Source organism: Strigops habroptila, chromosome 4, assembly GCF_004027225.2.
Source record: "Strigops habroptila isolate Jane chromosome 4, bStrHab1.2.pri, whole genome shotgun sequence".
Classification (NCBI taxonomy): domain Eukaryota; kingdom Metazoa; phylum Chordata; class Aves; order Psittaciformes; family Psittacidae; genus Strigops; species Strigops habroptila.
In genome coordinates, this window is record NC_046358.1 from 29,337,060 (window position 1) to 29,351,231 (window position 14,172).

General features: G+C 44.4%; 2 protein-coding genes across 3 annotated transcripts in view; one reads left to right on the plus strand and one right to left on the minus strand.

The window, feature by feature from the left end:
- Positions 1-1,188: 1,188 nt before the first annotated feature.
- Positions 1,189-12,734, minus strand: CALM1 (calmodulin 1). Its single transcript, XM_030484716.2, has 6 exons — positions 12,320-12,734; positions 9,154-9,184; positions 8,054-8,197; positions 5,903-6,009; positions 4,361-4,496; positions 1,189-4,135 (listed from the first exon to the last, which is right to left on the minus strand). The coding sequence occupies exons 1-6, from the start codon at positions 12,320-12,322 to the stop codon at positions 4,107-4,109; spliced, it is 450 nt and encodes a 149-aa protein (XP_030340576.1). The 5' UTR covers positions 12,323-12,734; the 3' UTR covers positions 1,189-4,106.
- The window catches only part of NRDE2 (NRDE-2, necessary for RNA interference, domain containing), a 65,687-nt gene continuing 63,987 nt past the window's right edge, over positions 12,473-14,172 (plus strand). The window contains exons 1-2 of one of the 2 annotated variants that reach the window (XM_030484713.2): positions 12,473-12,513; positions 13,537-13,603. In XM_030484713.2, coding sequence (XP_030340573.1) covers positions 13,597-13,603 — 7 coding nt within the window. In that variant the 5' untranslated portion in view covers positions 12,473-12,513; positions 13,537-13,596. Of the gene's footprint in view, positions 12,514-12,609; positions 12,759-13,536; positions 13,604-14,172 lie in introns of those variants that run through there. The other variant, XM_030484711.1, reaches the window with a different exon arrangement.

Here is a 14,172-nt window from a genome sequence, read left to right on the forward strand (position 1 = left end):
AAGGTCCTTTCTGACAGATTTCACTCGGTAATTAAATTTTAAAAATAAACCAAAAACCCCACCCCCCAAAAAAGAAAAACACAACAAAACTAACAAAAAACCAAACAACAACAATTAAAAAAAAAAAAAAAAAAAACAAAAAAACACAACAAAAAAAAAAACAACCACACAAAGAAACCCCAAAACTAATTAGATTGCAGTAAGACAAGTGTGCCTGTTAGTTTCAAGGCAGACGAAAAGCAAGCTGTATTAACTCTGTTACTTCTAAGCCCCAAGATTGTAATTCTAGTTTAGGATGGTGTCACCTAGGAGCAAGGATCTGCATTCACATCACATGCGTACTCAGCATAGGGATGAAGGTACAGCCTCATCCCCCACCCCTCCACTCACCTGGGCAGGGTGGGGGTCTGACAGTGGCAGCACCGTACACTGCCCACACTAACGCATCAGTAAGGTGTAGTGTAATTTCTTCATCAGTGTTTGATAGCATCTGTGTTTCTGAAGCTGCACAAATGTGGCGAATGTGTTGGGGAATAAGAGTCTTCTACCACATCAGTAACCTCCCTCCTCACCCCTGGCGCCCTCCCTTCCCCCTCCCCCAGCAAACAAAACAAATGCCCCATACCTGGAGACATTTCAGAGCCTGAATTATTAATAAAATAAGCATGATAATGAGTAATCTATGTTAAGCATTTTCTTACCCTTTATTTTTTCATTATGATCAGAAGAGGAATATGATTAACAGCAGTTTAAATTTTAGCAGTACAATTTCAGTATTAAATATAAAACTACACTGCAAGTTGATGTGTTTTAAAAATGGTTATGTATACTCTAGCCTTAAATTTATGTATCAAATACAAGTAACTCAATTGCTTCTTGCCTTGACAATTAACATATCTAACAAATTTCAACAAGCCAGACATCCATCTTTTCCATTAAAAAAAATAAGCAAGCACACCAACTCTTATTCATAGCAAGGGGGTGTAAAGATTCAACACTTTCCTGAGTGTTGTGCAAAGAATAACAGGTTCAATAAAGTCAGTTAAATAAGTGTAATGGTAAACCTAAAGCTAAGCTGGAGGACCTTTTGATTAACTTCATATTTCATATATTACTTGCATCAGTTGAGAGCAACATGAGTTACAGAACTTCCATGAAAACAAGCCACTTACAAGCAGGTGGTTAAGCTTGATCAGTTTATTAAAAGGATTATATGACACGGTTGCCTGCAATAGCAGGGGACTGGATCTGATGACCCAGGAAGTTCTTTCCAGTCCCATGTTTCTAAGCCATGCACCAAGTGTATCCAGCCCACACTTTCACATTTGGAAAAAGCAAAAGCCACACACACACACTCACGGGGGGGGAGAGGAAGGAAAAAAAAATTAAAATAAAAGAAATCCTTGATGACACCATTTCACTTCTCTAGATAAGTCACTATGCAGAAGGGAACAAAGCTAAAGTCCTGTACAGAGGATACATTTACTCGAGGTTGATGTGGTACTGAAGTCAGTTAATAATTAGATACCTCCAGGCAGATTCAGTTACAGGGCATACCAACACTGCACACTGCCAGACAATTTCTAATCAAGCCAAGAACCCCTTGCAGCAATGAGGTCTCTTTGCTAGCAAGCACAGAGCACACTGAATAAGCTAAAAGCAGCTGTTCTTAAATGAACTACCCTACCAACCGTGAGTGAATGACAGATAAGATGGTAAGAAGCATTTACCTACTAGACAAGATCTCTCTGCACACTCAGGCAGAAGAAGTAATTAGTTCAGAGCAGCAACCATTGCTCCTACCTTGCCTGTCTCTTCAGTACATTCTCTTTAAAAGCTGGTCTACAGAATCAGTGCAGCCATTCTCAAGCACTACCAAAGTAGCAGTTTGCAGCTGCCATGCAAGACTCTACTTTCAAATGGTAGTCAGACATTCCCATCATCCTGGCCAGTTTTGCTAGGACAGCATATGCAGCCACAGCAAAAAGCCTTTGCAACAACTAGAGATCTAAAGAATTGCCTACATTCAGCCCATCTAACTTTTAGGCACTTGGTTAAGGTGTCTGGGTCCCTCGTCACCCAGAACTCCCCCCACCCCCTCCCACAAAAAAGAAAATAAATAAATAAAACATATAGTCACTGAAGGCAAATAGTCTCAATTGCCTTCTGGAGGTGTCTCTTGACCCCCACTGAGCAAAGCTGTATTTTAAGCAACCAAGTTCTTAACACAGGCACCTCAGTTAGACAGGATGAATGGAGACTTGCATCTCTTTCAAGAGATAGTATCAATACTCTCCAAAACCAAAGGCAATTAAGCAATTAAGGTTTGCAACTCCAGTTACGTTTGGAAACAAACTTACAGTCAAGTAATTACGCTGTAGTCCCTCCCTCCCAAGCATAGAAGCCTTCCACATGGAGGCTCTATTTTAAAAAAAAAAAAAAAAAAAAAAAAAAAATTTATAAAAGGCATTCTTCTTTCAGACAAAGAAGAGTGCACACGGCTGCTTTGCCACTCATTCATGGGGAAGCTGAAGGATCAGAGAACACCTACTCAGAGACCTGGAATGACTAAGCACTGCTAGTGCATGCAAAGCAGAAGTAACAAGATGGTTTTCAAATTAACCCTAGTCCTCTTCTCCACCCCACAAAATTCATGCAAGTGTTTGAGAAGATAAGTCAAGACATAAAGCCTTTCTGGAAATGGGTTTGTTTTTTTTTTTTTTAATACATATTGTAAAAGAAATATCCTTTTGTTTTCTTTCTGTGGGTGGGTAGAGAAATGCATTTTCTGCATGTTTGAATCATAGATATCTATGAAGTCCATGCTGTTTAAGTTCTCCAACTAGTTTCTATAACCTGTCAAAAAACATAAGCAACCTACACATTTCCCCAGTATTGACATGCATGCTCAGAGCTCTCCACTTTAGTGAAATGCGGTGTTACTTCTGTGCTGATAGTTGACGAGTCAGCATTACACGACTTTGAGACCAACTAAATTAACATTGTCGTAATATGAAAGGCAAGCACAAGTTCATTTATTTATAGCAAAGGTCTTGGGTTACAGGAGGTCAGTTCTTGCCATCTTGAAAAGATAGGGGATAACTTATTGCATACATGTGCATTATAATTTAGCAGCAAGTCATTCATAGAAACACTTCCCTCCTACTGCTTTTTTGGTTTAGTATCTCAATTATATATATATATTTTAGCTTTACAAAGCATTTAACACCACCTTTAAGTTAATGGTCTTTTATTGGAAAAAAAGACTAGCATTTACAACTTGGAATGGACATAAATTGTAATATCTTGAACAGCAATGTTGATAGTTGTGCTGAAGTCCACAGGCTACTCCGCCAGCTCCAAGTCATGGTACAGAAGGTTTTAAAAATATGAGAGTCCAAAGATGCTCCCTTGGTGAAGGTTTCTTTTAAAAATTTTTGTGAACGGTAACAGCCCGACACCCGTTTCACTATAGTGCAATGCAGACAATGTTAAACCAGTATTTTAACACAGACATGCCATCCATAGTTAAGATCATCGTATTTTTGGAGCACACTGCTACGTACAGGAGAACCATTCAACCTTTAGGGCATTTTCTCTAGATTTTGCATCCTTCAACCATTTTGCTGCATACCATCCTGAGGTATAAACCAATTTTAAAGTAAACCAGCTATGACAATTTATACTACAAATTGAACTAGAATCCACCATTGAACAAAAGGGTGGATCCTTTAGGTTGTTTTTTATCTTTTAATACAAATGTCTGACTGTGCTCAATTGTCAAGCTGCATGCATGAAAAACTGGCCAGCCCAAACAGTGTAATAGTCATTAGCAAATGGAACTTTTGAGTTCACTAAGTGCTTCCTTTTTTTTTTTTTTATTTTCAAGGTAGTACAATTACTTATATTGTAAAACTGATGTTTATCTTTTGGGGACAGGACCACCAACCATTACATGCAGTTTGTGGACAGAAGGTATTTTGACATTCAGTTTTGCTATACAGAAACAGAATGAATAAATGAACATTTTTTTTTTTTTTTGCAAGAGGTAAGTAAAAGATTCAATTTGATTCTTCTAGAGGAAAAAAGGTGTAAAGGAGGTCTCTTCACTTTGCGGTCATCATCTGTACGAATTCTGAAAAGATAAAAAGTCACTGAGATTTATTGTTTCCGAGTACATCAACTGAGAAGTCTCTTAAGAACACTTGGCATAAAAAAAAGCCTTTCATTGCATGTAGGCCTTTGTCCACAGAAGTAAACAACCAAATAAACTGGTGTCTCCAGTAGGAGAAATTAATGCCCTACGCAAGACGCTTTCACTCAGAGTAATTGTTTTGAGTCAAAACAAGCATCTTTTTACCTTCATAGTTGACCTGCCCATCCCCATCAATGTCTGCTTCTCTGATCATTTCATCTACTTCTTCATCTGTTAGCTTTTCTCCTAAGTTTGTCATAACATGACGTAGTTCTGCTGCACTGATATAGCCATTGCCATCCTGTGAGGAAAAAGTTGCAAAAGACCATGATTGACCTGGAATTAACTTTGAAACTACATCTGGGTTTCCAGTAACTGCTTTCAAACTAGTCTTATGGCACTTGGGACAGATATACAGACCTGGTACACTCTATAACCCTACAGTACATACTAGTGTCATTGCCTTACAAAGCATGCATGCCACCATATCCTTCTGTGTAACTACTGTACTGCAAGAATAACTGCATGTCTGATTTGTAGCTGTCATAAGGTATCTGTAATGCTTTTAAAGAGTTTTCAAAAATAAATTCAGAAACAAAATGGTTCTCGTTTAGTCTTCACTGCCTAGGCAAGGCAACAAAAAAAAAAAAAAAAAAGAGACACCAATTTCCCTACCAGCAAGAATAAAGTCAGCTTTCTCTTCTGTGTAATACTACCTCTACAACCAGACTGTTCAGGCTTCTTGGATAAGATGTTATATAGAACAAACCTTCCAATAAAGTCTTTAAATTCTACTCATAAGGAGTTGTGAAAAGCATTTGAGACATTGTCCTCTTCCACAGACCAGAAAAATATACTAGTCTAAAACAGGAGTTCATATGACCACCACCAGTAAGCAAGCTACCTCAGTGGCTTTAAACACAAATACAGTCTTCAGAGATAACCCCACAGGGCAGTTGAAGTACTAACCAAATGATTGAAAAATTTTCCAGCATGTCTGGTTAAGTACTAGAGATGGCCACTTTTATCCATAAAAAGAAGTAGTAAGGCCTTCTTCCACACATGTGTGTGCATCAGCTTAGCAGCTACAGCAGCCATTACTCAATTCTCTTGTAATATCTGTCATATCCAAGCAATCAAACGATGGGAACCCCTGTTCTAGAAATAATAGGCCTTCATCATGTATGCCCAGCTATCCTTAAAGATGACAAAGGGAGTCAAACTCAAGTTCTCCTGAAAGCAATCTCTACGTCCACATCTTGAAAACACAACATGCAATGCTTCATATCCCTCTGAATACTGATGACTTCACCTTAACTTCAAAAGCTTCTGTCAAGTATAAAACCTTGTGCACCCATACAAACATTTCCTCATGCCCCCAAAGTCAAGAAGTAGAGAAAAATCCCACCCACCAAAACAAAAAAAACCCCACCCCCCAACCATCAAGTTCTGCTCATCTCTGCTCCTACGGAAAGGCCAGAAGGTTTTCCTCATGGGTGAGCCTAAAGCTTAGACCTGCTGCATAAAGCAGGAAGAACCAGCCTGCAACAGTTCTGGTTCTGCTTCCAGAACAGTCCCAGCTCTTTTGCCAATTCCTCTATTTCTACTAGAGGACTTTTTCCCCTTCAAGACACAGATGGAGAAAACATTGAAGAGAAGCTGGATATAATTACAGCTTCTAAAGAATATTTGTACTTTTATTAATACCTTGTCAAAGACCCGGAATGCCTCACGGATTTCTTCCTCACTGTCTGTGTCCTTCATTTTTCTGGCCATCATGGTTAAAAATTCAGGGAAGTCGATAGTGCCATTGCCTTAATGAAAAGAAACTTCCAAAAATTAAACTTCCATGCTTATCTTTATACAGAAAAGAAAAATCAGGCATTTAACTTAGCCAATGACAAGATTGACAGATCCTCTGTAAACCATTCTTCTAGAAGAACTGGATCCTCTCCCCAGATTGCTGCCACTGCCTTTTTGCTACCACACTGTGCAGAAGCCGCTGTCACAGCAGTGTTTCAGCACAACAAGAGTCAACTGTTGCCTTCTCTCCAGGTCAAGCCATACCATTTGCCACCCAAGTTGCAAGCAAAGTGGCAGTCTGATGCTCCAAGGTTAATCGGTACTAAGGCACTCCCCAAAAGTAACTGTTTAGTTTCTTTAGAGTCTCCCAATTGCTGTGGGAGATTCCAGAAAAGAATGTATTGTAAAGCTGGCACTACAAGTCCAGGATATCCGAAATTTGAAGAAATAACACTTCGCTAAAGCTGCTCAAATGTTTGTTCCTTGTTAAAATCAACTTCCTTAGCATCATGTGGTACACCATGAAAGTAATGCACCATTTTAAGAGGTGCACATCCTTTAACAAGGATCTGCACATTCCAGTGACAGGAGAGAAGCTGCCGTTATTTGTCATTTCTGATAAACCTAGCAGCAGGTGTTCTTATAGGTACAAAACTATAGGCGCAAAACTGAAAATCCCTGGTAACTTCCAGACCTCACCCCTAAGATTTTTAAGTTTTCCATTCAAAGTAGGGATTCAAACTTCAGGCTGCTCAAAGTTATGAGAAAAGTGGTATGGTGAAGAAAATTTCTTTAAAACAGCAGGAACTAGATTTGTATAGTCAGGATTCAGCCCTATATGCCAAAAGCCCCACATTAAATAGCTCACTGTGCAACCAAGATCTACCCATTGCTTGAGGGAAGTACACAAACTCACTGGGTAAGTACAGCAGAGAAACTAAATAGATGTAGTTTAAGAAAACCTTTGCAGCTTAGGGATTCCAGATGGAAACATACAGAGCTATTTATCATCACAGCCAGCTTTACCTACCAGCTAAAAAATCTCAACACAGGTCTTGTACTCAGCTTTGAAAAATCCTCAGTGAAAGCATTCTGCCATAGAACAAGTTTAAACAGATGGGCAGGCATACTTATCTAAACGCCTCAGTTTCCTTTCATTTTTAATCTACTTAGTGCAGCAAGTGGACTGCAACCTAGAGAAGCCACTGGATACGAACTCTCTGTAGCACTGCAAACCCTGAAGTTTTTTAGTATCTGCATCCAAGAGTTAACAATTAAGGTCAACTTACACTTTTAGGAAAGGAAACATAGACTGATAATTAGATAATCTGTACTCTTGCCAGTATACTTTCGCAGAGGTGTTAAGAGAAAACTCTCTATTACAACAACATACAAGATCAAAGCGTTGATATTTCTGTGCAGGGGAAATGCACTTTTCCTTTTACAACTCCTAGCCTATCTGGAGTCTCAGAAACAAGATGTGCGGTTACCCTATCTGACATCCATTTAAAATAACTGATAGACTTCACACAGGATGGTTTTTCTGCCTTTGCCTCCAATCCCTCCTCCCATCTATTAGGGATTTAATACACTACATTAGACTATATAGTCTCTCCCTGTTGCATTTTCAATTCTTGGAAATTTAGCATTATTCCACTCCTACCACATTTTTGGCTTGAGAAAAAACCACAGACATTAGTACAGCTATTAAAACCTACATGGGCTGACGAAACATGTATAGAAAAGCTGGGTGGAAACACAGGTTAACAGTAGGTCAGGGCAAATCAGATAGCAATAGGAAGCCTGCGACCCATAAAATATTAAAGACGAACTGTGTAACTTTGTCTCTGCCCGTCCCCTTTTTTAGATTCCCACTAATACTGCTAGCATCTTTGACTGCTGTGCAGAGCAATTAAGATTTACACCCCTCTGAGTTTAGATCCTATCGAGTTATTTTGAAACTGCTTTAAGGGATCAATGTCACAGAACCTTCCCTCTGCAGTCCAAGCCCAGGTATGGAGGTCATGTACTAATAACTACCTTTTCAACACTTACCATCAGCATCTACCTCGTTGATCATATCCTGCAATTCTGCTTCTGTTGGATTTTGACCCAGTGACCTCATGACAGTTCCCAGTTCTTTTGTTGTGATAGTACCATCACCATCTTTGTCAAATAGGGAAAAGGCTTCCTTGAACTCTAAAGGTAGAAACAGTCCCAGTGTTTAGCAACATCACCAGCATGAGAAAACTGCATACTAAAAATGCACTTGACTGACAATGCCTGGTACAATTTTAAGAAACATTATCTCTAACTGTCCATGCCTTGACAGAATTAACACTTAAGTATCAATAAACAATATTACTTACAGTCCCAACACGTAATTTGCATAATATATTCGAACTTCTTTTATGTGACTCTTATCTGCATTAGAACTCTTAACACATTTCAACATAATGTGTTATATCATGTTAAATATCATAATCTTGATATTCAACAATATCTTGAGGCACAGCTGCACCATAAACAGCAGCTACCTGGGTTAAGTGAAGCGACTCACTAGGTTCCCTTCATCATTAACAGACTTACAGGAACAGTAAGTGTTGTCATTCACCACTTATTTTTAAGGCAGCAGACAATATGAATCTGTGTCCGCCACAAGTGGCTGACTGGTCTCCAGAAGGCCAAATAATGTGCCTTCTCGAGTCTGAATTACAGACAATGTCAGAAATCATTCAAAAGACATTAGCCTATATTAATTCATTTTAGGTTTATTTGTTGCCATTTCATCTTCACTTTATTAAAAAAAAGAAAAGAGTACCTAGGTCTGCTCTGACTTCAAGAAGTTCACTTGAATCTAGCAATAATTTCTGTTTGCAGGAAATCTAGGAGGACTTGGCTCAAGTCTGAAACTCTAAAAATTGTTCCTTGGTCTACAGATAATAAGCAATCTAAATTAAGAGGCAATGAACCAGTAATTTTCCATAATGTGTTTTTTTGTTTTGTTCTTAAAATGAGTGCCTTTTTTGAAAAATGTTAGTACAGATTTGAAATTGTCAGAAAGGGTTTTTTTTTCCATTATGCTTGAGGCAATATATTTTCTTTAGTCACAGGAGTTAGCAAAAAAAATAAACGCTTCTCATCAACACACTTACCAGCAATCTGTTCTTCAGTCAGCTGATCAGCCTACACGAAGAATAGAACATTTTAGAATATTGTTTACCTCCAGCTATATCAAGCCACAAGATACTTCCTCTAGATTTCAGTAGTGATTTATCATTACTTTTGCAAAGGACTTTCAACCCCTGGAATTCTGCCTCTGCAAGAAAATTCCACTCACCTACACCACACAGCCATTTCCAAAAGCAAAGAAGCTAACTTGTTTTGAAACTGCACATGAACAACCACACATGCCATCCTTCAGCTTGGAGAATCCGATTTGGTCAAGTGAAGGACACAGGGCAGGCTCCTTGCAATTAGTCAGAGAGGCATGAAATCCTTAATGACATGTGTTTGGGGTTTCACATCACATCAGATGTCATTTCCAGCAGTACAGTGACCCTAATACTGCGTGGGGGTATTTGCACGTTAGTGGACTAATGACAAGTGTGCCACCTAGTGATCTACCACTACTGAAGCCCGCCCTCCCCCACCATACTGCACCAAGCATTAGCCTACTGTGAGCTTAACGGAAAAGACTGTGCTGTGATATGAGGAGGAATTACTGCTCAGTATTATAGAGATTTTTGCCATCTCTGACCAAGAAAATGCCCGTTTTCAAGCATCACTATTTTTCCATTCAGCCAAGCAGTTTAAGGTGCCTCACTCTGATACATGGGCTGTTTTCTACATCACTTTAAGTGGCAAAATTTAAAACACTTGCTTATGACCTTCTTTCTGTACATCAAGAGGCCACTGCTGCATCCAACGGTGTACACAGCTCAGCGTGAAACGGGTTATCCCCAAGCTTAACTGTGCTAGCCACATCCTTCCAGAAGCCTCTCCCTTCAGTATGGGTAGAGCATCACAAAAAGCTCCACTGGCTGGAATCAAAGGGGCTAACCAGTTCTTTACAGAAAAATATGCACTTTCCAAGTAAGTAAAAAACATTTGGATTTTAAATGTTTAGTCACAGATACTGGAGAATACAAGGTACTAACTCCTTTTAAAGTCATTTTATTGGACAGCTTTTACTAACAGAACAGAAAATTTTGTATGTCAAAGGCATTTTGTAACCCTTTTGTCTTAAAATACTGTTATTCGAGTATAAAAGCCACTTAACTGCAGTAAACAGCAACAAATACAATGGACAATTAACAGGCTACATACAATCTGTTAAGCTCTTGCACAGGTAAACAGGGTACGATTGAAAGCCTGCTGTGTATGTTAAGTGACATACACAGATTTCACCTGTAAATAGTGTTGGGACTCGGATTGGGGTTTTTTTTTTATGTTTTGACATCTGTGTGCAATGATTAAACAATTTCACATATGCACAGTGGGCTGGGAGGAGAAAAAGGTAGAAATGCTAACAGCTAAAGACAAAGTTCAAATTTAATAAATCTCCTTTAGTAACAGCAGAACACTTGTGTTCAAAACCCAGTTTGACTTTCTGCACTCCTCTTTGTGATTTTCCAGAAAACACAAGATTTTACTTAAAGATTATCTAAGGAATTTACATAACAGACTCAATGCCCTGCAGAACAGGAAACAGAGCCACACCTCGGCAAAAGCCTCCAACCCACAGTACCGGCTCAGTGTGCCCCATTACTCGTAGCTCAATGTTTGTTTCTAAAAACCGTATTTCGATTTAAAAAAAAAGGGAAAAAAAAAAAAGAAAAAAGAAATCCACCAGCTTTGCACACACCGTGATGCCAGAAGGACACAACCAACCCTAAACCGCCATGGGGTTCACTTTCCCAAGCAACAGGCACAACCACTGCCCACTCGCCCCTGCTACAGGACAAAGGTACCCAGGGCTGGAGCCATCACCCCACCCAGCCAAGTCATCAAATCCTGTCCTGGTGATGTCAGCCTTCCCCGACGGGAAGGGGACATGGAGAGACAGAGCCGAGGAACACCCAGATTGCCAAAATACGATTAGAGGTCAGCCTGCAACCGTTTCGCCTCTCTCGAAGGAAGCGAAAAACCGCCGGGAAAATCCCAGCCCTTCCTCTTGTCCTCGTTTGCGAGAAGTCGGGGCTGGCACCGCAGCGCCCAGAGGACGCTAGAAGCGGTCCCGGAGCCCGCCCGCGGCGCGCTGCGGGAGGCTCGCTGCGGAGGCTGGCGCCGCCGGGCCGGGGAGCAGGTGGCTCGCAGCCCGCGGGCGCAACAGGCGCCCTTCCCGGCCGGCGGCCGCAACCACCGCTGCTGCAGTGCGTCCCGGCTTCCCCTCCCTCTCCAGCCGCCGACCACACTACGTCCTCATCCTTCAGCAAGGAGGGCGCCTGGGCTCCGCAGCCAGCCTTCCCCATGCCCTGCCCGCAGCGGTGAGAGTAGCGCCTCTTCCTCCGCAGCCCCCCCAGGGGAGAAGGGAGGCTGCGCTCCCCAAGCCGAGCCCCACGAGCGGGCGCTGGGACGTTTCCAACCGAGCAACGCGCAGTGCGCCCCGGTTCCCCCCAGCCGGGGGGTGCGCGGGGGCCGGGGAGGAAGAGGAGGAGACATGATGTAATGCAGACAGCGATGGGCTTCGCCGCTGCTGCTGCGTTTTTTGGGGGATGGGGGGCGAGGGCGCAGTAGCTGCAGCGCGGTGCCCTCCCCCGGGCCGCCCCCCCCGCTCCCTGCGCAGTGCAGCTGGTGCCGGAGCCGAGCGGGATCCTCGCCCGCAGCCCCGCGCCCCGCCCGGCACGGCCCCCGCCCCGAAAAGCGCCCTGCGCGGCAGAGGGGGCCGCGGCCCCGGGGAAACGCGCCCGGCCCTTTCCGGAGGGGAGCCAGCGCCGCACGCGGGGGAAGGCGAGGCGGGGCAGCGGCAGGAGGGCGCGGGGCCGAGGCGCCCACACGGCCGTAGGCCCCGGGGGAAGGAAGCGGCGGAAGACGAAAGGCCGCAGCTCCGCGGTGATCCCGCGCAGCACGGCGGGGGAGGCGGGGGGGTTCTGCAGCCGCCAGCCCGCTCACCCCACGGGGACCAGGGCGGGAAGGGCTACGGCCTTCCGCTGCCCCCGCCCCGCGGGGCTCCCCCCCACCGCCTCACGGGAAGAGCCCAGCTCCACCGAACCCACCAGCTCCGCAGCGAACCCCCTTCGAGCAAGCCCCTTTCGCGCCAGCCCCCGCGGCAGCCCGGGCGTCCCGCGCCGTGGCCGGTCGGTCGGTGGAGGTACCTACCATGGCGAGGCGGCGGCGGCGGCGGGCCCAGCGGCGGCTGCACGAACTGCGCGACCACGAGCAGCGGCGGCGGCTGCTTCCTCCCCAGCGCGGCTTGGAGAAGTGCTGGGGGTGTGAGCCTGCGCCGCCCCACTATATATGTAGGACTGTATCCCTCCGCCGGAGCGGGGCCTTTTTCTCTCCTCCCAGGCGCGGTATGTGTGAGGGTGACTGCGGCGAGCAGCCCTGCCCCCTCCGCGGCCCGGCCCCTCCCCCGGCGGGCTCTCTTCTCTCCCCCACCCCGGTCCCCCCCCCCGCGGCCGCTCGCCCCCAGAGGCGCGGCCCGCGGCCGCCTGCCCGCTGCGGGAGTCGGGGCTGCGGCGGGCTCTAACGCCGCGTTCCCCCCACGCTCCTCCCGCCGGGTTTCTCTTCCCCCTCCCCTGTCTTCTCGCCCCCCGAGGTAAGCTATGTAGGGACAGGCGGGTGAGCAGCTCCCCCCTGCCCGAGAGAGAGGCCTCTGTCCCGGGCACTGGCTGCAGCCCGCCGCGGGCTGCGCGGTCGCCCCTCCAGCCCCCCAAGCCGAGCGGCGGGGGGCGAAGGCGGCCTGGCCGTGCCGTGGCCATTTTCCGCCGACAGCGAGTGCCGGCGGAGACTGCGGGAGGCGGCCGGGCCGGCGGGGAGAGAGCTGCCCACCGTGGGGACCCCACGGCCTCTCCCCATCTCCCCGTTTCTCTCTAGGCTGGGACCCCCGGGGGCGAGGGGAGTCTCGGCCGAGCCGGTGTTTTTGTGGTGGTGTTTTTTTATAGACAGCATCCCCGCCGACGGTGCAGTGGCCTGCGCTCCCCCGGGAGCCCGAGGCGGCACCTGGGAGAGGGTGATGGCGGGGGCTGTCAGTAAAGCACATTCTACGTGAAGTCTGAAGACAAGGGGGTAGGACAGGGACTGTAAAGCTGGTATGTTGAAGCGAGCACAGCTGCCGGTTTTTTAAATTGTAGGACTTTTGTCAAGCACCAAAATCTAGATGACGGTAAAATTCAATCCAGAATCAGATGGTCTGCAATTGACATGTCACTTCAGCCCCTTCTCAGCAGAACAGTAGCCTACAAGTGAAAGGCAGCAAACGCATGTCCTCATGTCAAATGTTTTCTTTCTCTCTGCCTGCTCTGGGTTTGAGGATTTTGTCCAACTGATGATAACCCGGGTAAATATTGTAGCATTCACTGTACCTCCTTTAATAGGTATGGAAGCACAAACAACCATGGACACACACACTGGAATCAAGGATTTTGGTTCCATTCATGACAGGTACTGTTAGATTTTGAATTTCCTTGTAATTAAAGAAATTTTTAGTTAAGGTTTTAGTTTGGGCCTCTCTCTGGATTGGGAAGCTAGCAGTATTTCCAATGTGGTCATGATTCTGATGACCTGCTTGTAGAATATTACTAAATCTTTTAAAATACATTTTTCTGTTTTGAAAAATCATGCATGCTTTCAGTGTTTGAAATAAAGAAAATCAGTTGGGTTCTGTTTGTTTAACAATTTCAATAGCTCTACCACTGAAGTACAATTTATTTGCTTGCCTTTCTGGAACACAGTGATAGGTTGGCAAACACAACAGTTACCTGTTTATAATCTAGAAGGGTTTCCCATAGCAAACCCTTCCCTCCCCCCATATTTAATGTGTCATAGTTTGGTCCCTAAACTGTCCTAACATTTGTGTAGGAACTACTATGTGAAATTGTATCAGAAAACCAATTTGCAGCTGGCTAGTCTGCAAATGATAGTTTTATAGACAGCTTCCATTTTTGATGGAGAATGCCCAGCCTCCTATTTTTAATTTTTTTTTTTTTAACTACTAAGCAGTGACTTCATGT

Coding starts and splice junctions, on each gene's coding strand:
- CALM1 (XM_030484716.2), bottom strand. Junction 4,497..5,902: donor CATTCCGGGTCTTTGACAAG/GTATTAATAAAA, acceptor TTTTCCTCACAG/GATGGCAATGGCTATATCAG. Junction 4,136..4,360: donor TGGGCAGGTCAACTATGAAG/GTAAAAAGATGC, acceptor TTATCTTTTCAG/AATTCGTACAGATGATGACC.